Source organism: Dreissena polymorpha, chromosome 8 (genome assembly GCF_020536995.1).
Source record: "Dreissena polymorpha isolate Duluth1 chromosome 8, UMN_Dpol_1.0, whole genome shotgun sequence".
NCBI lineage: Eukaryota > Metazoa > Mollusca > Bivalvia > Myida > Dreissenidae > Dreissena > Dreissena polymorpha.
Genome location: NC_068362.1, coordinates 92,626,566 through 92,651,654, shown reverse-complemented (window position 1 = coordinate 92,651,654; position 25,089 = coordinate 92,626,566). Strand labels below are relative to the sequence as shown.

At 37.7% G+C, this 25,089-nt stretch overlaps 2 protein-coding genes across 9 annotated transcripts in view; one reads left to right on the top strand and one right to left on the bottom strand.

Annotated features, from left to right (window-relative positions):
• Positions 1-2,191, top strand: part of LOC127842757 (cilia- and flagella-associated protein 46-like) — a 152,665-nt gene extending 150,474 nt beyond the window's left edge. For all 8 annotated transcript variants that reach the window (XM_052372466.1, XM_052372465.1, XM_052372464.1 and 5 more), the window contains 2 exons: positions 83-219; positions 1,225-2,191. In XM_052372466.1, coding sequence (XP_052228426.1) covers positions 83-219; positions 1,225-1,517 — 430 coding nt within the window. In that variant the 3' untranslated portion in view covers positions 1,518-2,191. The remainder of the gene's footprint in view (positions 1-82; positions 220-1,224) is intronic.
• A 4,902-nt stretch (positions 2,192-7,093) lies between these two features.
• LOC127842762 (ADP-ribosylation factor-like protein 4D) lies at positions 7,094-10,928 on the bottom strand. The gene is made up of 4 exons (XM_052372473.1): positions 10,709-10,928; positions 10,099-10,279; positions 9,517-9,722; positions 7,094-7,799 (listed from the first exon to the last, which is right to left on the bottom strand). Exons 1-4 carry the CDS (start codon positions 10,850-10,852, stop codon positions 7,596-7,598), a joined length of 735 nt encoding a protein of 244 aa, XP_052228433.1. The 5' UTR covers positions 10,853-10,928; the 3' UTR covers positions 7,094-7,595.
• Between the last annotated feature and the right edge of the window lie 14,161 nt (positions 10,929-25,089).

The following is a 25,089-nucleotide window of genomic DNA, read 5'->3' as shown; positions in this document are numbered from 1 at the left end:
CTTATGTGTTCTCTATTGGAAAGATAGTTTTTATTTCTTTGTTACACAATTTTATTGTGTTTTTTCTCCATGAATATTTCAGCTCCATAACGCTGGCACTGGAGAAACCTGTGGAGACGGCCATATTGGCGAGCCTGTCTGGCATCAAATGCATCATGGGAAATCAGTGGCACTGCACGCTGGCCGAGAACGCTAGCAAACTCAACACCAACATGAAAGGTACAAAGTAGCCCCATTTCTTTGTAATATCAGCCCCATTTCTTTGTAATATCATATCTGATAACAATTGCAGACATATATGTCAAATCAAGTTAGAATTTACCCTTTCCCACTCACAGCATTTGTTGTTTCTTACAAAATTAAATTAAAATAAAGACTTTTTTTTATAAAATTCATGTTTTTAAGGCTTGATTTTCAACTTAATTAGCAGCACTTAGCATAAAACCTGGACAGCCTGCGGGTAACTCACACATATAGCCATTTTCACTTTGCCTCTGATGGGAAAGAGTTAAACTCATGTTTTCATTTTTTATCAGGCACAAAACAACTATGTTATTCACATGCATGGTAATTCAATCACTCACTCAATCAATCATTCGATTAATCAATTATGGTTAGGGCTCCCTTGGTCTACTTCCTATGCATCTAAACTCCGGGGCCCATATTCACCAACCCATACCTAGACTTTAGAACAAACAATAGACTGAGAACCAAGTATATGTTCAGTGTTCGAATATACACAGGCTACCCCTGGTGATAATGTCCTTAAAAAATGTTTTACATGAAGAATGATGTAGGGGAAGTTAATACCAAATATGACTAATTTATTAGTCCATAAATCACAATTTGTTTTTCAAATATAACACAGTCTATAGAATGTAAAGGGGTGCCTTCCTTTGTCAAATACTTACAAATCTATTTGCATCGCTGGGGAACAATTTAAATTATAAGTCATAGTAAACCTACTGATGACAATTATTTCTGCCTAATATACATGACAGCTTAACAGGTTAAAGCCCAGCTATTTTTTTTACTTAAGTTAATTTATATCCCTTGACATGTGCATATAGTATAGATAATTTCAAATATATTCATGTTTTTATGCTCAAATTACTTTTAAGGGAGTTTATTACCCTGTGAAAACTAATTTGTACCTATGCAATATCTCAAGACTGGAACATAATTCATTGAAACTATGTTGATATCTATTTTGTATGTGCACAGATCTGTTAGAGGGCGGCATGTCTACGGGTGAATGTGCAAGGATGCTGTTTGCCCCTCATCGTCGCAAGTTACCCAAACCGGAAGAAACCGCACCACCTGAGGGAGCAGACGCTGGGGGCAAGAATGAGAAAGACAAGGAAGAAGATGTGAAGAGTGTGATGGAGGATTCGTTGACAGACAGGTCGCTGTTCAGTGATAAGACGTCGACAGTGGAGGAAAGTGTGGATGCCCAGAGGTCCTGGTTTAACATGGTCTGCTATGGGCTGCCCAACCTGATAGTCACACAGCTCTAGGCAGGCGAGGTCCTGGTTTAACATGGTCTGCTATGGGCTGCCCAACCTGATAGTCACACAGCTCTAGGCAGGCCTCTACATATGCCTTTACTACTCAGATAAGGCATTTTAACCCGTTTGTAGTCCCTTAGATAATCAAATTAAATTACAGACAATTCTGGTTAGATTCAAGTGCTTAACGCTTACTTTCCAACCCTAAGATGCGACTTACTTGAAGGCTGTTCCAATTTTATGCTGGTTGCATATACCGGTAGCCATCTTCACTTTGTTTTTGAGTGGGAAAGAGTTAAACAGCAAAGATTGTGTGTAATAACTGCAGAAAATGCACTTCATGACTTTTTAACCTTTGTGATTGAATCCCAAAGAGTAACATGTGTGTGCGTATTGTGTAGCATCTTTTACCAATAAACATTTAAGGGCAATGTCCGATTCTCGTATGCTTCAAAAGCAAACATCTGCTGTCAGAAAACTTGCAGTTTGCTGTAAATACTTTATGTTGGTATATAACAATAAATTTAGGAATTTATGTTCATGAATTGGTTATAAAATGTACCTATTTGTGGGAATACATAAATGGAACAAATAATACTGTGATATTTTGATTTAATTTATTGAAACATGTTTGATATATTTTGTCTGTTTCATTTAAGATCGAATAAACTAATTATCGCATATGAATGGTGTTGTCATATTTTAGACTGTGATAAAAATACACCTGCGACTTGACCAAAAAAACGTGCGAGTTTGCTACCGTGCGAGTTGACTTAGGTACGAGTTGACCGGCACCTGTGATAAAAGATATGCCAAATTTTGTATCAAATGTTGATCTGCCTTTATTATGAAACTTAAGGGTACTCAATTTTGTCCCAAGTTGTTGATCTCAATTAATAAATACCTTCAGTTAATATCATTTCTTAAAAGAAAGGCATACAGCCATACATGCCACATTATAAACACTAGATCACTGATCGCATGTGTACCTGTCTTTTAACAAAACTTACAGGCCTAAAACCTTCGCAGTGACATGGATAGATCATGGGAGAGGTAGACACATTTTAATCCATGTAAATAAACTGCTGAAACCATGTAGACTATACAATAGTTGACAAAGCATGCTTACTTTACTTAGTTACATTTTATTGTCGAAGTTTTCATGAGCAATTTGAAATGTCCAGGAACGAAGAAGATGCAAAAAAACATAACATTTGACCAACTGGATATTTGTCATAAACAACTGCATGTGTCTTTGGTAAAAGTTGGCATGAAATCTCCATGCGTTCTGCACATCGCCTCAATGACGTGGATTGTTGGGATGACTTTCATGAAAATCATTGAAAAAGCAAAGTAGATAAGAAGCACACGTAAAATGGAGGTTTTGATATGTGACGTTGAAGTGTGACATATACCTTGAGCAGGCGTCACTGAATAATTCCCTCTTCACATTGTATCTGCGACCTTAATTTTGAAGCAAATTTTCATGAAAATCTTCTTCCTTAATTTTTTTTATATACCACATTTATATAGCGCCCTTTTCATACTCGCGTGTGCGTTCAAAGGCGCTTTACATGTTTTTCCCCGATCACTGGGTCACAAGTCGTCCATTAACATTTTGGCGCAGTATGCAGCCATGGCACATTGGCTTATTTTCCTCACAGGTACCCATTTATACACCTGGGTGGAGAGGAGCAGATGTGGGATAAATTTCTTGCTCAAGGAAATTCCAGTGGTCAGGGCGGGATTCGAACCCGGGACCTCTCGATCCCTAAGCCAGCGTCCTACCATTAGACCACTGCTCCCACAAAGGGTGCAGGATCACATGACTTTGTGGGGTTCACAATTAAACGTTACAAGCTTAAAACACACCAGTAAGTGGTGTTTTTTTTCCAAATAACTTTTTAAATCAATTTTTCTTAAGTACTGCAACTAGTGCATACAAGACAGATTTTAAGCTCCACTGGCCAGAGGCCAGCGGGGCTTATGTCATGGTCCTGTTTCCGTCGTGCGTCCGTGTGTTAACTTTTTCTTTAAACATCTTCTCCTAAACTACAAGTCCAATTGTGATAAAACTTCTCACAAATGTTCCTGGAATGAACCTCTTTCAAATTGGTTCAAATTATGCCCCTGGGATCAAATTTGACCCTGCCCCGGGGGTCACAAAATTGAACATATGCTAATATAAGGCCTATTTTGTGAAAACTTTCAAAATCTTCTCGTCCATAACCATTGGGCCTAGGTCTATCAAATTTGGTATGTAGAGACATCTATTAGTCCTCTACCAAATTTCTTCAAATTATGCCCCTGGGGTCAAATTTGACCCGGCCCCGGGGGTCAATAAATTGAACATATGCTTATACAAAGCCTATTTTGTGCAAACTTTAAAAATTCTCTTGTCCATAACCATTGGGCCTAGTGCTTCCACATTTTGTATGTAGTGACATTTAATAGTTCTCTACTTTGTTCAAATTATGCCCCTGGGGTCAAATTGGACCCTGCCCCGGGGGTCACAAAAATGAACAAATGCTTATATAAAGCCTATTTTGTGCAAACTTTAAAAATCTTTCTGTCCATAACCGTAGGGCTACCAAATTTGGTATGTAGTGACATCTAATAGTTCTCTACTTAGTTTGTTCAAATAATGCCCCTGGGGTCAAATTTGACCCTGCCCCGGGGGTCACAAAAATGAACATACGCTTAAATAAGGCCTATTTTGTGTGTATGGCATTTTATTATTTTTTTTATATTTATATAGCCCCCTTTTCATACTCGAGATATGCGTTCAAAGGCGCTTTACAGTTTTTCCCTGATCACTGGGTCATACGTCGTCCATAGTCCTCTACCAAGTTTGTTCAAATTAAGCCCCTGTGATCAAATTTGACCGTTCCCCAGGGGTCACAAAATTGAACATATGCTTATATTGGGCCTATTTTGTGCAAACTTTAAAAATCTTCTTGTCCATAAGCATTTTGCCTATTTCTACCAAATTTGGTAAGTATTAAAATCTTAAAGTTGTCTGCCAAGTTTTTTTCAAATTATGCCCCTGGGGTCAAATTTGAACCTGCCCCAGGGGTCACAAAAATGAACATATGCTTAAATAAAGCCTATTTTGTGCAAACTTTAAAAATCTGCTTGTTCATAATTATAGAGCCTAGGGCTACTAAAATTGGTATGTAGTGACATCTATTAGTCCTCTACCAAATTTGTTCAAATTATTCCCCTGGGCTCAAATTTGACCCTGCCCCTGAACATATGCTTATATAAAGCCTATTTTGTGCAAACTTTAAAAATCTTCCTGTCCATAAACATTGGGCCTAGGGCTACCAAATTTGGTATGTATTTTGCATATGTCATGAACTATATAAGTAACAGAAACTTTGAAACCTACAATCACTTTTTGGAATTTTGGAAAAAGATTCATGATTGAATGAAGGAACTTTCATTAATCTTGTAGAACATGCGTAGATTTGATCTTCAGTATATAAAAATATGTGAAATAGAAAGAACGACAATATCTTTTGGAGAGATAAATGTACCTATGTTATAAGCAAAGGACCTGTGCGACAAAACCCGTGCTTTTTTGTCTGTTTAGTTAACACCGTAGTAACGTTTCCATATATAAAAATGCTCACCCTTCCAACTTTAAGCGCCCAGTGGGACGAGGGATAGAAAGAGAAAGTCACATGCTTGAGTACATTTCAACCCATGCACATTGCACGCTTTTTTCGCATAAAAAAACAGTGGAGCGATACAGGGCCATCATGGCCCTCTTGTTATGCTGCTTATGGCAATTTAAAACACATCAGAATTACTTTATATAATAAGCCTGTGTTTTTGTTAAAAAATTTGATGTGTAATACACGGTCATGCTTCACGCAACGTGACATTTTTTGTCACCGATTTCAGACGTAGTAAGGATTTATTCTTATACCTTAAGATATCGGCAAAAACTGCAAGAATAACTGTCTTGTATGCTTTAAAGATTTTTGCAAATGTATTTCAATAACTTGAGCTATTTGCAAAAATAAACTTCTTAACGGTGTATTTACATTTTGTCCAGCCCGTGTGTAAACCCCTGAAAAACCAATTGATCCTGCACTCTGTAAAACAAATGGCAATGATAACAATACATACAATTATTGGGCACAAAGTTATGGGGCAGATATGGTAAGACATATGAAAGGACTTAGTGTCTTGAATGAATACCAAGTCATGTTTCAGTTTCCATCTAAAATTTGATAAATATCAGGAGAAAGTAGACTACTTCACTATTAAATAGGTTTTGCATTACCGAAATCAATACAGACCTTATTACATGAGCTAAACTGTGAGAAAACACATAACAATTGGGATGAACACATTATAGAGAAGTATCAGTGAATTAAAACTGAAAATTTACCGTTTCAAACAGCGAATATTAACAGTGAAAATTTTGGATAATTTTCACTGTTATACTGTGAAATGACATCGTTTTCATGACGTTACAACGCCATTATTTCAGCAAAACTATAAAATAATTGTTTGTACATAAGCATAAATAAAAAGAAAATATGTTGGATTTGGTGGAATATCTAAATTCACTTGTGATCATATAAAAAATATTTGTGGGATGATCAATCGTAAGTTAAAATTGATATTCCACAAAATCCAATATCCTCTATAAAATAAACAATGCAAATAAGAAACATTCTTCTGAATTCATTAATTTTCTCACTGATGAGTAATAAGAGTTTCGGTACAATTTTTATATCATTGACAAAACAAGAAACCGTCGGAGGCGGGTGATGCTCCCCAAAGTTTTTTTTGTCACAATATTGCACTATATGTTCAGATAAAAGGAAACGTCTTGAGGAGCATAACTTTGGACAAAATAATACGATGGATGGTTAAGCAACTTAAAAATTTAAAGGGACATAACTCTCTAAATAAATTATCTAACCAGAACCCACTAATAACATGCGCATCTCCTCAAGGTAGTTAAGCTTCCCATAAAGCTTCATTGAATTCCAGTCAGTAGTTGGGGGGACAAGAATTGCACTATATGTACAGTTTATAGAAAATTTCAAAGGGCCATAGCTCTGTGAAAAATCATCCGACCAGAACCGGCTGATAATATCTCCTCTTGGTAGTGAAGCTTCCCATAAAGTTTAATTGAATTCCGGTCATTAATTTCTGAGAAATAGCCCGGACAAAAATTGTGCACGGACTGACACATGCACGGACAGACGAAGCGGCGACTATATGCTCCCCCAACAAATTTTGGGGGAGCATAAAAACAAACATTGTTTCTATAATCCTAGACTTGATTATTACAAATATTTGTCAAAACACAACATGTTTAAACGGCTGAAACTGTACACAAGTGTGGTATGTTTCTTACAAATTATGTCTTACAACTAATTTGAATCTGAAATTTGATAAATACAAATAGCGCTATGTTAATGAAAACTGAACTGACATCATAAATGTCCTTTTTCTGTTAAAATGCACAAACAATGACACTTCATGAAAAAAGCAGTCTGCAGTATTCAGTTGAATATAAACCAGTACATTATAGGAAATAGTAAGCAACAAAAACAAAGTGTGGTTAACCAATTTATAGAATGTTTTGAAAACTTAATACAAGATAATATTTCAATGCAAGGTTACTTCAAATGTGTTGTATCATGAAATATCAGAATGTCACGACAAAACTGTATTTATATTATAGAAAGCATTGTGTACATGGAATATTTGTGTCTTAGTTTTTTATCGTTTATTGGTTTAAAAAATAATAAAATAAGTGTATTGAGAAATCAAATGTGAACAATCTTATTTAGAATGAATTAAGCAGTTTGAAAATGGCACATTATTAATTTGATATACTTTGGAAACACAACAAAACGAATAATCAAACTGTTGAAGGAAAATTTTTATCCACCTATCTGTGGATAATCCGAAAACATTATAATATCTGTACAGTAAGTTTTTATTACAGCGGCTGATTTTATGTAAGCATTTAAGAGAAAAAAACATATTAATGTAGCTATTGATTAAGCATCCACAGTAATTGGTCCTTATTATCAAAGATAAAATGCTACTTATTTAACAATCTACTGAGGAACATTCGTTAGGATTAAATGCCTTAACAGGTGCATATGCTATGAGCTCATATAATCTCCACAGTCCGGCCCTGCCCCCTGTAGCAGGGAGGCGTGTCCCTACAATATAGACCTTATGTCTGGAAGAGAATTCATCTGTTTTCATGGCTTTCAGGATGTCAGCAGGGCAGGAGCTGCCAGGCAAGTCCTGAAACAAGTAATGACAAATTGCAGCAGTTTTGCATACGAGTGGCACAGCAGGGCAGGAGCTGCCAGGCAAGTCCTGAAACAAGTCATGACAAATTGCAGCAGTTTGCATATGAGTGGCACTCTAGGAAAATTGGGATTAATACATGTGCGTATTTCGTTCCAGACATTCATATGTGTGCCTCAAGTATAGTTTTCAATAATTTTTAGCTCATCTATTTTTTGAAAAAAACTTATGTGCTATTGTCATCACCTCGGCGTCGGCATCAGCGTCGACGTCCGGTTAAGTTTAGGTCCACTTTTCTCAGAAAGTATCAATGCTATTGCATTCAAACTTGGTACACTTACTTACTATCATGAGGGGACTGGGCAGGCAAAGTTAGATAACTCTAGCATGCATTTTGACAGAATTATGTGCCCTTTTTATACTTAGAAAATTGAAAATTTTGGTTAAGTTTTGTGTTTAGGTCCACTTTATTCCTACAGTATCAAAGCTATTGCTTTCATACTTGCAACACTTATTAACTATCATAAGGGGACTGTGCAGGCAAAGTTATGTAACTCTGACTGGCATTTGGACGGAATTATGGGCCCTATTTACTTAGAAAATTGAAAATTTGGTTAAGTTTTGTGTTTTGGTCCACTTTACCCCTAAAGTATCATAGATATTGCTTTCATACTTGGAACACTCGCAAACTATCATAAGGGTACAGTAAAAGGACAAGTTGCATAACTCTGGTTGTCATTTTTACAGAATTATGGCCCTTTTTTGACTTAGTAACTGTGAATATATGGTTAAATTTTGTGTTTCGATCCACTTTACTTCTAAAGTATCAAGGCTATTGCTTTCAAACTTCAAATACTTTCATGCTATCATGAGATTACTGTACCTGGCAAGTTGAATTTTACCTTGACCTTTGAATGACCTTGACTCTCAAGGTCAAATTATTAAATTTTGCTAAAATTGCCATAACTTCTTTATTTATGATTAGATTTGATTGATACTTTGACAAAACTACTCTTGCCTGACATACCACAATAGACTCCACCCAAACCATCCCCCGTGCCCTTCCCCCCCCCCCCCCCCCCCCCCCCTCTCCCCGAATCCCCCCCCCTAAATTTATTATTTTTTATTTTTATTTTTTAAGATCATCTCACAAATGACCACCACACCCTCACACTATACCCCCCCCCACCCCCCCCCCCCCCCCCCAATTTTTTTTTTGAAATGGTTAAAAAACATAAAAAAATATTTTTATTATTTTATTTTTGAAATACTGTCCAAGTCCAACCATCGCACCCAAGAATCCCCCCCCCCCCTGATTTTTTTTTTTTTTCATTTTTTTTTTGCATTTTTGGAAGATAATGTAATAAATGTCCACACCCCCACACTATACACCCCTCTTCACTCCACCCCTCCCTCCTTTGTGATTGAAATTGAGAGTCCCTTCACCTTTAAAAAGAAAATAGATGAGCGGTCTGCACCCGCAAGGCGGTGCTCTTGTTTATAGTCTGCAACTTATTATAACAATACATGCGGTGCATGGTAACAAACAATCTGTTTATATACTGGTATTCAGTGAAGAGAATTAACATCATTTTTAAGTGTTATGATACTACATGCATATAAAAGACTTATAAAGAATATAAAAACAGACAGAAGCAATAAGCTTGAGACACATGACACTGTGGAAGACAACATATTTGGAACTACTCACCTGCTTTGCCGCGACCACCACAATTGGTACTCCGTAAAGACTGGACGGCGGGGAGCATTCCTTGGTCTCCATAGCAACCAAGTGGTCAAAACTGGACACACATGCGTGCAGTGCAGCCCTGGATAGGTGGAATGTCTCCGGCTGCGTGCTGTCCACCAGCCAGACAAGCGCGCTGATGTCCATCTGCCAGTGCTCAATGTGATCACCTTGATGTAGAAAATTAATACACATAAGCCTCGGCCTGGGAAAATGGAGCTTAATGCATGTGCGTAAAGTGTCATCACAGATTTGACTGCGCAGTCAGCACAGTATATTTGGGACGACACTTATGTCCAAACTGAAATTTTGCTATTAAAAGTTATTTTAAAAGAAAATTCCATAAAAGCGGAAAGTATCGTCAATTATAAAATAAATGGTAAAATATGGAACAATTGTTACCATTAACATAATTAATAGTTTAAAATAACTTGAATAAAAATAGCCACGAAACTAAGATAGTTGATAATTTTATAAATTAATATTAGTTTTCCCTAAACTATTATTGTGGACAGGGATAATGTCTGCATGCTATTGCTATCACACCTTCAAAGAAGTGATAGTCTATGCCTGACATTCCTACTGAGACAATGTTGAGGCCGATGGTCGGGGCGGGATTGGGCAACTCCTGGTGAAGTGTCAGATCCGGTTGGAAGCACTGCAGCAGTCTAGATTTGCCTGCACCTGGCAAACCAAGCACTACAACCTTCCTCCGAATGGCTCCGCCCTATAAAACAACACAGTCGACATTCACCATAGAGAGGAAATACAAAATAAATAATAAATAAGTTTAATTATGAGTGATCCTAGTATCTTAGAAAAAAAATAGATATATGTATTATTAATTGTTTATTGGGCTTACTCCATTCTACTGTAATCTATATAATTTTCGAAAGTTTCAGAGTTGTCCATGTGTTAAAAAACAAGAAATTACTGTAACGTCTTTGGACCAAGTCCTTGATCAGTTCAGATGGTAGATGACAAAGCTATTGTGCTGTTGTTTTTCAGCGGACGTGTTCAAACCCTGCATTAGAGATGCAATGTTCATTTGTAAAACGGGATCCTTGTGTGCAATCCATAGAAAACTGCCTTAAGAGTTAACAAAGACCTATAATAGGTGTATTATAGGTCTTTGGAGTTAATAACCAGTTGTTACCTTCCATTTTATTTTATAAAACTTCCCATCGTTGTTTTCAAAATATCTGTTTACTATTTTGTAGATGGTGTAAGCAGCTAAAGCGGTGCCAATGCCTCCAACCAAAACGACAATTTTGTCGTTCACCGAATTTTTTTCCGACATTTAATATACGCTACATTTTGACAACTTGATCGTCATCCATGTGGTTGTTGTGTTATTGTTTACGTGTGAGTTCTAAAAATAGAAAAATCGGTGACCTTTAACGCCATAGTTGCACTTTTCTGATTGGTCAGTTTTCTAAATCGGGACATCATGAACGTCATGTAAACCTACGAGGACACATGAGCATTTTGCAAGTTTGACCAAATTGGTGTCCAAAAACTTGATTGGAACGTACTCTGTCGCTTTTATTCTACTACTCAAGTCAGAGGAAGTAATGTATACATAAATACAGAATTTCTAAGGTATGTGTCATGGTTAAAATCAATTAATATGCCGAGCAACTGAAGTTGGGGAGGTATAAAACCCGGAACTATCCGGAAATCTTTATGGTAAAACCCGGATCCGATATAAATGGTTATAACTTCATTATTATTCGTCCGATATTAATTATAATGGTACCGTTGTAAAGAAGATCCTCTACAGATTCTAACCATATCAAAATATTTTATGGCAGGGTCGTAGTCGGCCTGTAAATCGCGGACAAAGTCGGCCTGTTTTAACGTTTTTTTTTACACACGCAAATGCCGAAAAGAAAACCCGGATCCGATATAAATGGTTATAACTTCATTATTATTCGTCCGATATTAATTATAATGGTACCGTTGTAAAGAAGATCCTCTACAGATTCTAACCATATCAAAATATTTTATGGCAGGGTCGTAGTCGGCCTGTAAATCGCGGACAAAGTCGGCCTGTTTTAACGTTTTTTTTTACACACGCAAATGCCGAAAAGAAAACCCGGATCCGATATAAATGGTTATAACTTCATTATTATTCGTCCGATATTAATTATAATGGTACCGTTGTAAAGAAGATCCTCTACAGATTCTAACCATATCAAAATATTTTATGGCAGGGTCGTAGTCGGCCTGTAAATCGCGGACAAAGTCGGCCTGTTTTAACGTTTTTTTTTACACACGCAAATGCCGAAAAGAAAACCCGGAACCGATATAAATGGTTATAACTTCATTATTATTCGTCCGATATTAATTATAATGGTACCGTTGTAAAGAAGATCCTCTACAAATTCTAACCATATCAAAATATTTTATGGCAGGGTCGTAGTCGGCCTGTAAATCGCGGACAAAGTCGGCCTGTTTTAACGTTTTTTTTTACACACGCAAATGCCGAGAAGAAAACCCGGAACCGATATAAATGGTTATGACTTCATTATTATTCGTCCGATATTAATTATAATGGTACCGTTGTAAAGAAGATCCTCTACAGATTCTAACCATATCAAAATATTGTATGGCAGGGTCGTAGTCGGCCTGTAAATCGCGGACAAAGTCGGCCTGTTTTAACGGTTTTTTTTACACACGCAAATGCCGAGAAGAAAACCCGGAACCGATATAAATGGTTATAAATGCATTATTATTCGTCCGATATTAATTATAATGGTACCGTTGTAAAGAAGATCCTCTACAGATTCTAACCATATCAAAATATTGTATGGCAGGGTCGTAGTCGGCCTGTAAATCGCGGACAAAGTCGGCCTGTTTTAACGGTTTTTTTACACACGCAAATGCCGTAAAGAAAACCCGGAACCGATATAAATGGTTATAAATGCATTATTATTCGTCCGATATTAATTATAATGGTACCGTTGTAAAGAAGATCCTCTACATTTTCTAACCATATCAAAATATTTTATGGCAGGATCGTAGTCGGCCTGTAAATCGCGGACAAAGTCGGCCTGTTTTAACGGTTTTTTTTTACACACGCTAATGCCGTAAAGAAAACCCGGAACCGATATAAATGGTTATAAATGCATTATTATTCGTCCGATATTAATTATAATGGTACCGTTGTAAAGAAGATCCTCTACAGATTCTAACCATATCAAAATATTGTATGGCAGGGTCGTAGTCGGCCTGTAAATCGCGGACAAAGTCGGCCTGTTTTAACGGTTTTTTTTACACACGCAAATCTAGATGACAATATACAATATACGCACCGTGAAGAAACTAACTCACAACTTATATACAGAAAATATTTGAATTAAATCATTAAAGGCACTTCTAGCAGAAGAACCTGGAGTTCGTAAAGACTTTTATTAAAAAGTAAGGAAATGAACTTTCAATTATTACTTTAATCAGCAATTCAACAACAAACGGGCCATATTAAAGGGTTTCATGTGACCTAATGAACTGAACTGTTAGCCCAAAAACCCCGCCCAAAACAGATTGTCATCCTATTCGTTGCCATCCTTGCAACCACAATTTACCTACGAAGGTCAGATCGGGATTCGAACCCGAAACCACCCATTAGCCATCTAAATAAGATATGATTCCGGCCTGGGTTGCTCTACCAATTAAGCTATTCTGACCTTTTGAAAAATATATGGGTAAACTGCAATGCTGTTGAATAGCATGATTAACTTGCTTAGAAAAACGTTTCCAAAGAATTACATGTACATTTCATTGAAATTGTTTTATGATTTAGAACGATATATTTGCAGTTTAAAAGGTCACACGAGGCAATGTTTGAAAAGCCCACAAAAGCTTCCGTTTGTAAAATGGTGATAATTTGCCGACCGTGTAGTTCATATAAACCCTTATTTTGCACAAATCGGGAAGAAACATTTATGGATCGAAAACCAACTGCAGATAAGAGCAACATAACAGTCCTTGTAACTAAGTAACTTTTTTGTTTTAAAATCGCACAAAAGCTGCTGTTTGTAAAATAGATAAAATCACCTTATGTCTGCACTCATCTGAAGTATATATGGTTCGAATACCATCTGCGGATAAGAGCAACTAAACAGTCCGGGGCAATTGCACTTTACCGGTACGCACTATAACCCAAGCCCTTATAATTAGTGTTAAGTTGCGCAAATTTCGGAATCCATGATGGCAGCGTACCGGTAAAGTGCAATATAGCCAACATAAATAAGGAGTTAAAGCGGGACTGCACGATTTGTGTCAAATATGTTAATCAGCAATTAAACAACAAACAGGCCATATTAAACGGTTTCATGTGACTAGACGAACTGATGAACTGAACGGTTAGCCCAAAACCCCGCCGAAAACAAATTGTCACACTATCCGTTTCCAGCCTTGCAACCACAAGTTTACCTACGAAGTTCAGATCGGGATTCGAACCCGAACCCACCCATGAGCCATCTAATGATACCGGCCTGGGTTGCTCTACCAATTAAGCTATCTGACCTTTTGAAAAATATGTAGGTAAACTGCAATTCTGTATTATAGCATGAATGACTTGCTCAGCAAAAGTTTACAGTTATTCGCACATCCCTGCTCATAGCAAAACACAATTGACTAACATAAAATCTTTTTCCGTAAATTTATAAATCTTTAATCGAAACATCTTCATTCATTTTCATAAGATAATGTTTTATTAATTTTGCATTGCCTTGTAGCTTTACATTTAAATTAGGAGATTTGTGACGTATATCGTGTGTGGTCATTTCAGTGACGAAAAAAACTAGTTTAACCTCAAAATATTTAACATACAGTCCACACAGGCTAAACAGGGTCGACACTCTTCGCTGTTATGACATTTTTCGTTTAAATGAAGTCTCTTCTTAGCAAAGATACCATTAAGGCGGAAAGTGTCGTCCCTCATAAGCCTGTGCGAACTGCACAGGCTAATCTGGGACGACACTGTACGCACATGCATTATGCCCAGTTTTCTCAGAATACGACACATAGTTTAAACGCATTTTCGATAGAATTAGCGACGACATATGAACGTGGTTTGTTTTTAACAGTTAATTATTTATTCAAAGCATCATCAAATGCAAAACGTATTTAGGATTGTTTGTTTGTCATGCATTATTGTAAACTTCGATAAGATTAAAAAAAGAGCAGACATGTGTATGTGGTTAAAAAAATGTAAGATAAATTGAAAGAGAGCATAATGTGGATGTGCATTTCGTTTGACTCTCTGGATTTTAATGACAAGTCGGACGTGGCATTTTAGTTAACAGTAAAATATTTGTTAAAAATTCGAACGAGCCCAAAACGCATTTTGGATCTTGTGTTTGTCATGCATACTAGAAAACTTCCATAGGCATAAAATAACTCGCTTCTACGTGATCGCGGGTTTGTAAAAAAATGGTCAGAATGGTTAGCGTTCGAAACAAACGTTATCAATAATGGTGTGGTTTAAATTAAATTGCGAAAAAGTGACTGAAGTACAAAAATGGTTGTGCATATCATTGTAAATATACCTTTAGACTTTTTTTCGTTGTATATTCGGAGTCCAATGCAATCAATGACGATTTGTCCAGTATACTTATTGAATTATCTGTCTATTTGTAAATCCAGTATGAAATTTATCAAACCCATTTTGATACTTAAAATACTTTCAAATATATATGCATTTAAATACAAGCAAAGTTCGGATTTCAATACACATATCTATACTTAGATTCTCAAAACCATACCCATATCAGTAATTTTAGTCGAAAAACTCACCCCGTATTTTCGGCACATCCCTATATACCCGTATATAGGAAGTTATCCCCCCCCCTTTTTCCGGGGCTGGATGTCGAAGGCATAAATTGCATTTTATTGGACGAGATAGATTAATTTGTTATAATGGAAATGACACCATAAAAGTAACTGTACTGGAGGATATCATTACATTATATCTAAATAGATATCATATTTATAAACATTAAGATATAATTGTTGTACCATAATCACATACCTTTATCTCAGTGCTTGTTCATCTCAAATTACCATGTGCAGTATGGACACAACCATTTTTCATCTTGGTTTGTCATTGTGTACCCAACACATCTTTTGTGAAACCATCTATTCATTTTGCATCTTTTATTGTCACATTCCACCATATCGCCAACTATATCAGGCAACTTACAAGCGCAAAAAATCTTAATAGAACAACTTTTTGCTACTTTACACGGCATTTTTGGCATTTTTTCTATTTTTGGAAATGTTGTAAACTGTTGTTTAGTAATACATTCTAATAAATGTGCTCTCATTCTTGGTATATCATATCTGATAATTGAAAAATCTACATCATAATTGTTGTGTAACACCTCAGTAAGATTGGCAATAGCAAAAACACCACAATCTGTGTAATTAGGTTGACGTTGTACGTCGGGTATTTGTACTTGTACACTGCGCTCTCCATTTTCATAGATTTGAGCGATTTGAATTGAAATACTACTGTTTAGAGTTCTTGGAGATTTTAAACTGTCCACCACAATAACATGTCGATCTTTCTGTGATTGGTATGATAATACCCAGTGATTACTGGCGTTGTAATGTATTTGGGCGGACGGGGGATTTTGTTTCGTTAAACGTTATTTATATCCCAGGTACCTAAATCATGATTAAAGTACGGAGCAAGAAGTGTGTTCTGCATCCCACTGTCAAGCGCGAATTGTTCTTTTAGCATTTGCTGACATTTGTTTATTATTGGGTCGTTCAGCCACCCGGATGGATTTTTAACTAGCTCTAAATCTATTGTAGATATATTTGCAATTTCTACATTATCGTCTTCCGCGTCATCAATGATCATTTGATTAAAACACGTCTGTTCACTGGTAAATGAATCATCGCTGCTTATATTTAAATGGTTTTCTTCTTCGAGAACGTCTTCTGCAATTGAACTTAAATTGTTGTCAAACTTTATTTGTTTACAAGAAGTGAATGAATTGTTGGTGTTCCGGCTTCTTTTTTTAGACGTTGGTGTTTTTGGGGTTGATGCTATTAAATTGGCGAGCTTTTGTTTCAGCGATGTGTCGCATGATTTTCCAGTTGGTGTCATGAGTATTGAATCGGGTGCTGGGTTAATTTCGAAGTCGGCTTTTTTCGGTTTCTTTTGTCCCGTTTTTTTGGCAACACGCGGTTTGCTATTTTTTCGAAGAAGCGTGAGATTTTTAACCGTGCGTTTATCACAGATTCCATCAATATTCAGAGTCATTTTAACCGCTAGTAGGTGATAACAAAGTCCAGTTGACGGACAACTACATGTTTCTTTTGGCATGATTGTCACCAAACGTTTGGAGCCATGTATTCCCTCAACAATAAAGGTTTTCATGGATGGGATTAATTTTATTTTATCATTATTTATAATAAATTCCGCCAAAGCTTTTTGGGACATATTCTTTTCAATACCCTTCCTTTCCCCTAATTCCTTATCGTCAATACAAGTAATGTTTTTATCTTTAAATATTTCCAAATTATTTTTTTCTCCGTCGATGACATTTTCTCTTGTTATTAAATTGGTTTCAATCGGTTTATCAGTAATTTCACCTGATTTTTGGAAATGCTCTAGTGCTTCTTTCGCTTGTCTTAAAATATCATCCGGTGTACCGGATATGTGGGGTACATTAATTTCACTTCTGTCTAATCTGGCGTATTCACAGTCTTTTCTTAATTTAAAATTACCAAATCCTGCTCGACCACATTGTATGTCTGCATAAACTGATTTTTGACACATTAGTAAGTTTAAACATATTAAATCTACCGGTAGCTCTTTCCTGTGTTGTATTGCTTTTATCATATTATTAATTGATTCGGCGGGGTTACTGGTTATTCCTGAGTAGGGATTGTATATGCCTAATTTTTCTAACACCCAACGACCAGAATTATTCAAAATGGTTTGATGCAAATGTCTGTCAAAATAGTTCTTAAATTCCTGGCTCCACTCTTGTTCTATTTTAGATTTATGGTCAGTGTAATCGTCTTCAGTTGCACATTTCATTAAGTCTTGCACATGTTTAGTGTACACGGAGAAATCATCACTTTTTGCATTAGTTTTCTTAAGCCAAGTAGTTACGTCTGTTCGTATGTGATTCCAGCAGTGAATAATTTGTATGTTGGGTAGCGAATTCTGAATTGCTAATTTTATTCCGGCCTCGCGATCACAAATTAGCGGAAAATGTGTTCTTTTTAAATTTGGAATATGTTCCTTTAAAACACTGAAAAACCTTTCATGGAATTTTGCGTCTCGCCGTTCGTGCATCATGAATGCTACGGGCACTATTTTATTGCCTTCAAACAAAATATGTTGATATGACAGAACACTAACAAACAAGTGCCCCATTTTATAAGTTGTGTCATAAAACATTTTTAGGGGTGTATCGGAGTCGAACATTAGTAATTCATTGAATTCTGTCAGTATTTCTTCCAACCCCGATATGCACACCAGGGATGGAAAGACGTCAATTTGTTTGTTAAAATTTTATAAATCTATTGAAATTTCACAGAGATTATATATTTCGTCGTTGCTATAACGTTTTTCACTTCTACTTTTGTATAAATGATTTTTTTACCTGGCGAACGTTTCTTGCTGTTTTTACACCAAAATCTGTACCTTTCTCAGCTTTGCATTTCAATTCTTTGTCTATAAAATTAGCACTAACGGTTTCATCATCAGCACGTGACTTGATATGTTCAATAACAGAAGGATTTGTTCTTATAAACACCGTTTCCTTACTCTTAGAATTCCCATGTGCTAGTGGTGTATATATGGTGGGGTCTCCAAGGTAATGTATAATTGCAAATTTTCCATTTTCTAAGCGTTCGTATATATGCTTTTGAAAAGATTGTGAATGTTGGTTTTCGACTAATTTAATTTTGAAAAATGACTTAAACATCGTTGGTTTTTTCTTTGGAAAGCGTCTGCGACCGTTATTTACCCACATATATTTGTCCACGCGAACGTCTTTTTTCATTGCTAATGAGTCTAAAGCTACCACAATATATATCCCCACCACTTATGTTGAAAGGCATTCAGTTGATACCTTACCTTGCCCAGCCTCACAGCACCCATTATGTCGTCAACAATCTGTGCAGACAATGGTTCCTTCTGGTTTGAATGTACTACTTGCAGTACCGCCCCCACCGGACTGTTCTTTTCTACCGTGCGGAACTTTGGTGGATGCACTCGTCCAATCCATCGGACTATCTCATCAAGGTTTCGAGATGAGTAATATGGAAGAAGCGTGCTGCTCGTGTCGCGTCTCACCAACCACCATCACCACCACCACCACCACCACCCCTTCTACACAACCCCATCTACTACCACCTACCGTAACTACCCCACCACCACCATCAACACCCCTACTACTACCACAAGCCACCACACCACCACCACCACCCCTTCTACCACCACCCCTTCTACACCACCCGTACTACACCACACCACCACCACCAAACAACATCACCGCCACCAATACCACCATCAACGAACACACACCACCACCACCCCTACCACCACCACCACACCAGCACTACCCAATCAACGCCAACACACCACCACAACCAAACCACCCTATACCACCACCCCCAACCCAAAACAAACCACAACCACCCCTACTACCACCACCAAACAACCACCCCTACCATCACCAACAACACTACCACAACCACCCCTCTACCACAACCCCTTCTACCAACACCCGTACTACCCAACCACCACCACCACCAACAACAACACCACCGCCACCCCTACACCACGCCACAACCACCACTACCACGAACACCACCCGTACTACCACCACCACCAACAACTACCACCCACGCCAACACCACCCGTACTACCACCACCACCAACACTACCACCACCGCACCACCACCCCTACCACCACAAACACCACCACCAATACCACCCCTGCTACCACCAGCCCTATACCAAAACCACCACCATCACCACCCCTACCACCATCAACACCAACCCTACTACCACCACCTATTACCAATACACCACCATCAACACCACCGCCACCCCTACCACCACCACCGCACCACACCATACCACCACCACCACCCCTACTACCACCACCACCGCCACCACCACCACTACCACCACCCCTTCTACACCACCATCCCTACTACCAACACTACACCACCACCACAATCAATACCACCCCTACTACCACCATCCCTACTACCAACACCACCACCCCTACCACCACCACCGCCACACTACACTACCACCAACACTACCACCACCCGTACTACCACCACCATCCCTACTACCACCACCACCACCACCACCAATACCACCCCTACTACCACCACTCTATTACAAACCCACCACCATCAACACCACCGCCACCTCTACCACCACCACCGCCACCACCACACTACCACCACCACCGCCACCACCACCCACTACCACCACCACCACACCGACTACCACCACACACCGCCACCACCACCACTACCACCACCCCTTCTACCACACCATCCCTACTACCAACACTACCACCACCACCACCATCAATACCACCCCTACTACCACAATCCCACACAACAACACACCACCCCTACCACCACCACAGCCACAAAACTACACAAAACCAACACCTAACCAACACCGTACCTACAACCCCCACAATACCATACACCACAAACACACCCACCAATACACACCCCCTACTAACACCACTCCTATTACAACAACAACAACACATCAACACACCGCCACTCTCTACCAACCACAGACACCACCACCACGAACCAACACACCACTACCACCAAAACAAACCTACTACCACAAACAAACCGCAACCCAAAACACACTACCACCACCCTCTAAACCACCACCACCCCTACCACCACCATCCCTACTACCAACACCACCACACACCACCACCACCACCACCACCACCAAATACCACCCCTACTACCACAAACCCTACTACCAACCACACCACCCCACTACTACCACCACCACCACCACCACCCCCTACTACCACCATCCCTACTACCAACACCACCACCACCACCACCAACGCCACCACCACCACCACCACCCCTACCACCACCACCGCCACCACCACCACTACCACTACCACCACCGCCAACACCACAAACAACCACCACCACTACCACCACCACCCCTACTACCACCACCACCACCACCATGTGACGTTACGCCCTGACCTGATAGAACATCACTGTAACGCCGGGGTCCATATTCGTATGTCGGGTTGTATGTGTAGGCGCGGGACGGCTGGACTGAGTATCAGGCCCTGGGTAAGTCGGTCTAGTTGGTTTCGTTAGAGACGTGACGGCTGTTTCTATGTTGCTTGCAACCGTGTTCGTACCATCTATGGTCAGATGCAGACCCATCTCTGCTGAGGAGATAGACATTGGCTCCTGCAATGAGACCAAGCTAAGATTGTTAAAAAAATGAAACAACTATTGTTTTTAGAGAAATGTATAGATAAACAATAATAAGAATAGCAGTTAAGTTTTTCTTCAAAATTTAAAATTTCGCATTGTTTACGAAACACCCATGTGTTACGAATTTGCGTTGTTCGCCATAATTAAAGATGATGGACATTTAAGTCGAGGTCGATATTCCATGATACCACCATAGTTATGTTGAATACATAATATATAATAACAGTGCCACAAGATTGATCACCAATGTCAACATCTATATTTTTCCAATGTGTGTTAGCAAAATAGTTTTTGAATGTCAAAACATCCTGATATTGGCGGTCTTCGAACCCATAACCTCCCGTTCTATATGCGACCTCTCAAACTCTGCCGCACGGAAGCTTGATGTAAGTAGGCCAATAGTTAACAAACTTTAAGAGAGCGTAAAACATTAGCCAATTGTAGCGTCTTTTCATATTACATATTCAGGGAAAATTGAAGTTACTTGCGGGCGAAAGAATAGTACTATCAAACTCAAATATCCAAAAGCATTATCGATAGTTAAACGTGTGGATCGATATTACGGGTTCACATAGTATAAGAAGATACAGTAAAACGTAAGTTTGTTTACCGAACATGGTGTGGAATTCCGGATGTTCAATGACACGAACCCACGGCACCTTGCTGGCAAACTCGCGTAGCAGCTTGTTGACAACGCCAGCATCGTAGTTCCAGTGTTCTAGGAAGTCTTGTCGATAACCGTTGCCATTGAAGCGGTTCCGTGCCCTTGGGAGTAGTTCGGATATAAGGATAGTCGCGCTTGGTGTAGCGTTGTGTACCCCTTCACAGAGTGCCACGATGTCCTCAAAACTCGAACCGGGGTCTTTGTGCCGATGTCATTTGCACCGACGACGAAAACAACAACCTGTAAATATGGTTTAATGTACAATGAACGGGATTTGATGTGAAGAAAAAACAATATATTCATGTTCCGTTCATACAAGAGAAATTGAGAAAAATAAGATTCAGGTGAGATGGGGACAAAGAAGGATGAAAATTCTTATCGCGCATGCATACGACCAGTTTCTTAGGTTTTACCTTAAATTGGTGGGGTCATCACAGGGGAGGGGCTCAGGCGGGCACAAATATTGACCAAGCGTGACCAAATGACCGTTACGAAGGGCATTCATAACGTTGCATATAAGTGACACGAGTGTGGTCCTTTATGAAAATTTAGGTTTAGGGGACTCAGAAAATTTAGTTGAAAATCCTAACAAGTATTATTAAAGTACGGAATCCGGATAGTGCTATTAATAATCTCGCCCTACTTTATATACGATTGTGATAAAACAAGTAATATCAAGAAACATGATAATTATAATGACGATTCTATAGTGTGCGGTCATTTATTTTTCAATTACAAATGTTTCACTATGAGTTGTGTATTAGGCAGCAGCGAATTTACTGTGTATCTCATTTCTGGAGAAAATCATATAATGAATTCACTGATAAGGATCTTGTGTATTCATTTAGGATACAATGTATTCATGGCTCAATTCTCACTATTACAGGTTTGGCACACCGTACTGTGTACGAATAAACAATGCATATTAAAAACTTCAAAAACAGAAACACAGTTGAAAGCGAGTTGATACGGATTTATTTGTATTATTCAGTATAATACTTACAAATATACACAATCAATTTTTGCAAAAGATGTTATTGAAATTCCGTAGTATGGTTCTGATATTCTAGATGTGGTCAGAAGATATGACCAAACATTACAAGGGTGTTTTAATGATATAATAGAATAACACTAACACATACAAGCGTGTTTGTATTTACATTGCCTCGATCAAAATGCTCAACCTTATTCAACATATGAATATTTTTTTTTCTTAACCAAGGAAACATACATGCTTTATGAAATGAACACTTTTTCAGATACGGAATACTATATAAATACTGTGTTTGACGGTAATAGCCGTTTTACTGAGACAGTGAATTGTTATCATGAATAACAATTTACACATAAATATTAACCTTTGTATGGGGGAATTAGGTATTCAGATTCAGGAACAATTGGGGTTAATAGAATCAGATATTCCAATGGCCATAACTTTCTACATAATAGACAGTACATAACTTTCCGCAATTACGCACAAACTGCATGTCGCCCTGAATAATGTCCATGAGTTGAAAGAAATCAATTGAAATTGCAAGGAGATGCGTTCACACAAAAATTATTCTTATACTAAGTATATTGAAGATATAATCATAGGGTCATTATTTCAGTTTAATGGCATGCGATGTTTAAATTTCCGAATAAATGAAGTGTAAAAAAAATGAAATTATTGAATACTAACTATTTACTACATTTAATCTTTAAAAAATCACAATTTGGAAAACTCACGTGTTTTCGCAAATATTGCAAGTTCGCGACTCATTTTCACAATTCTGAAGAATTCGCGACCTTCAGAAATTTCACAAATTAGGCATGTTTCTTCAATGGCCATTATATACTTTCTTTAGCGCGTTACATGACTTAACGAGTGTTGGTTTCTATTCAATCTGCTAAATACTGCGCTCTTAATTAGAATCGCATAAACGGTTTTGGTGGCATTGTTGATGACGTAAATTACTTAGATTATAAGACTTATACTACTAAATGCTGATTGAGCAAATACGACGTAAACAGATCATAATTTCAACAAAGTCATAATCTTGATGCAATTTATGTTTTATGAACGTGTTTACACGAGCATTAATTTGTACCCGCGCTTTCGGTAAATCTAGTAACCGTTGATAGATATATAAATATATTTACGTAAAACAATGACACTGCGATAAGATGCACTAACGCGCATAATATAAAATGGTTTAAGAAATCAAGTATATTATGACCAGGTCGGAAATTAACTCATTAGCAATGGTTACCCACGCTTGATTTATAACTAACAGACCCTAAAAACAACGACAATATTTACATAGCTTACAATTAAAGACTATATCAGTTATAAATTATGTCAACCCTCCTGAACATCAACATACAACGGACAGTGAACGAGTACATGTATTTCATCCTCGATCTTATCTGTACAATGAAAACAAGTTCTGTTACATAGCTCATTATTTTCATTCCGGTCGGTCTCTAGCCTGACTACTGAACATACTAATATTCGCGAATAAACCTGAGTTCACAGAAATGAATGCTATTTACATTATTATTTCATGTTTCAAAAATTAGTGTGCACTTAATCAACTAGATCTAATAATTAGCACTTACTCATTCGTACAATAACAAAAAATCTGTATAAATTAAGACTCGTTTCATGAAGACTGAAATCAAAATCATGATGAGAGCTCGAATATACGAATTTGAGTTTGTTAGTGAATTTTACTTTAAACGAGAACATTGCACTATGAATGCATACTAATTCGTTGATTTTGGACCAATTCGTACAAGTTTTTACCCGCAGCCTTGGAGCGTTCAAGTCTCTCTCTCTCTCTCTCTGGTGTTAAATGCAATATACGTTTACAATCTCATATTTTGTGCAGTTATTCAGCTTGGGTCTGTTTACATAAGACGTTTAAAACGATTTTACTACTAGGCGAAAGGCAGTCAGTCTTTCGTTGATTTTTTGTTCTAAAAAGTGCTTCTGCAATGCGTGCTATACTTTGTAAGATACGCTAAAGAGACGACCATTCCTATTACCAAAATATGAATCATTTTCTGCACACGGAAATGCAAAATTGTCATTGCGAATGAGATGCTAATTAGACTGATGTAATGACAGCGATGAATTTAAAGAATCTGTTTGTCTTACATGTACACTATACATGAAAGGAAGGATATCTTACTCTCGTTATTTTATATATATTATTATGAAAAATTATTTCGTTAAAGGCATAGTCAAACGGAAATAATTTTATGGTTATTATAATATATCATCCTTCACTAAAATGAATGATATATCTTTGGATAATTGTCAATTTTGTGGTTTAAATTTGAAATGTCATAATATGTAAAGTCAGTACAGAGTATATTATATATACGATTTTGTA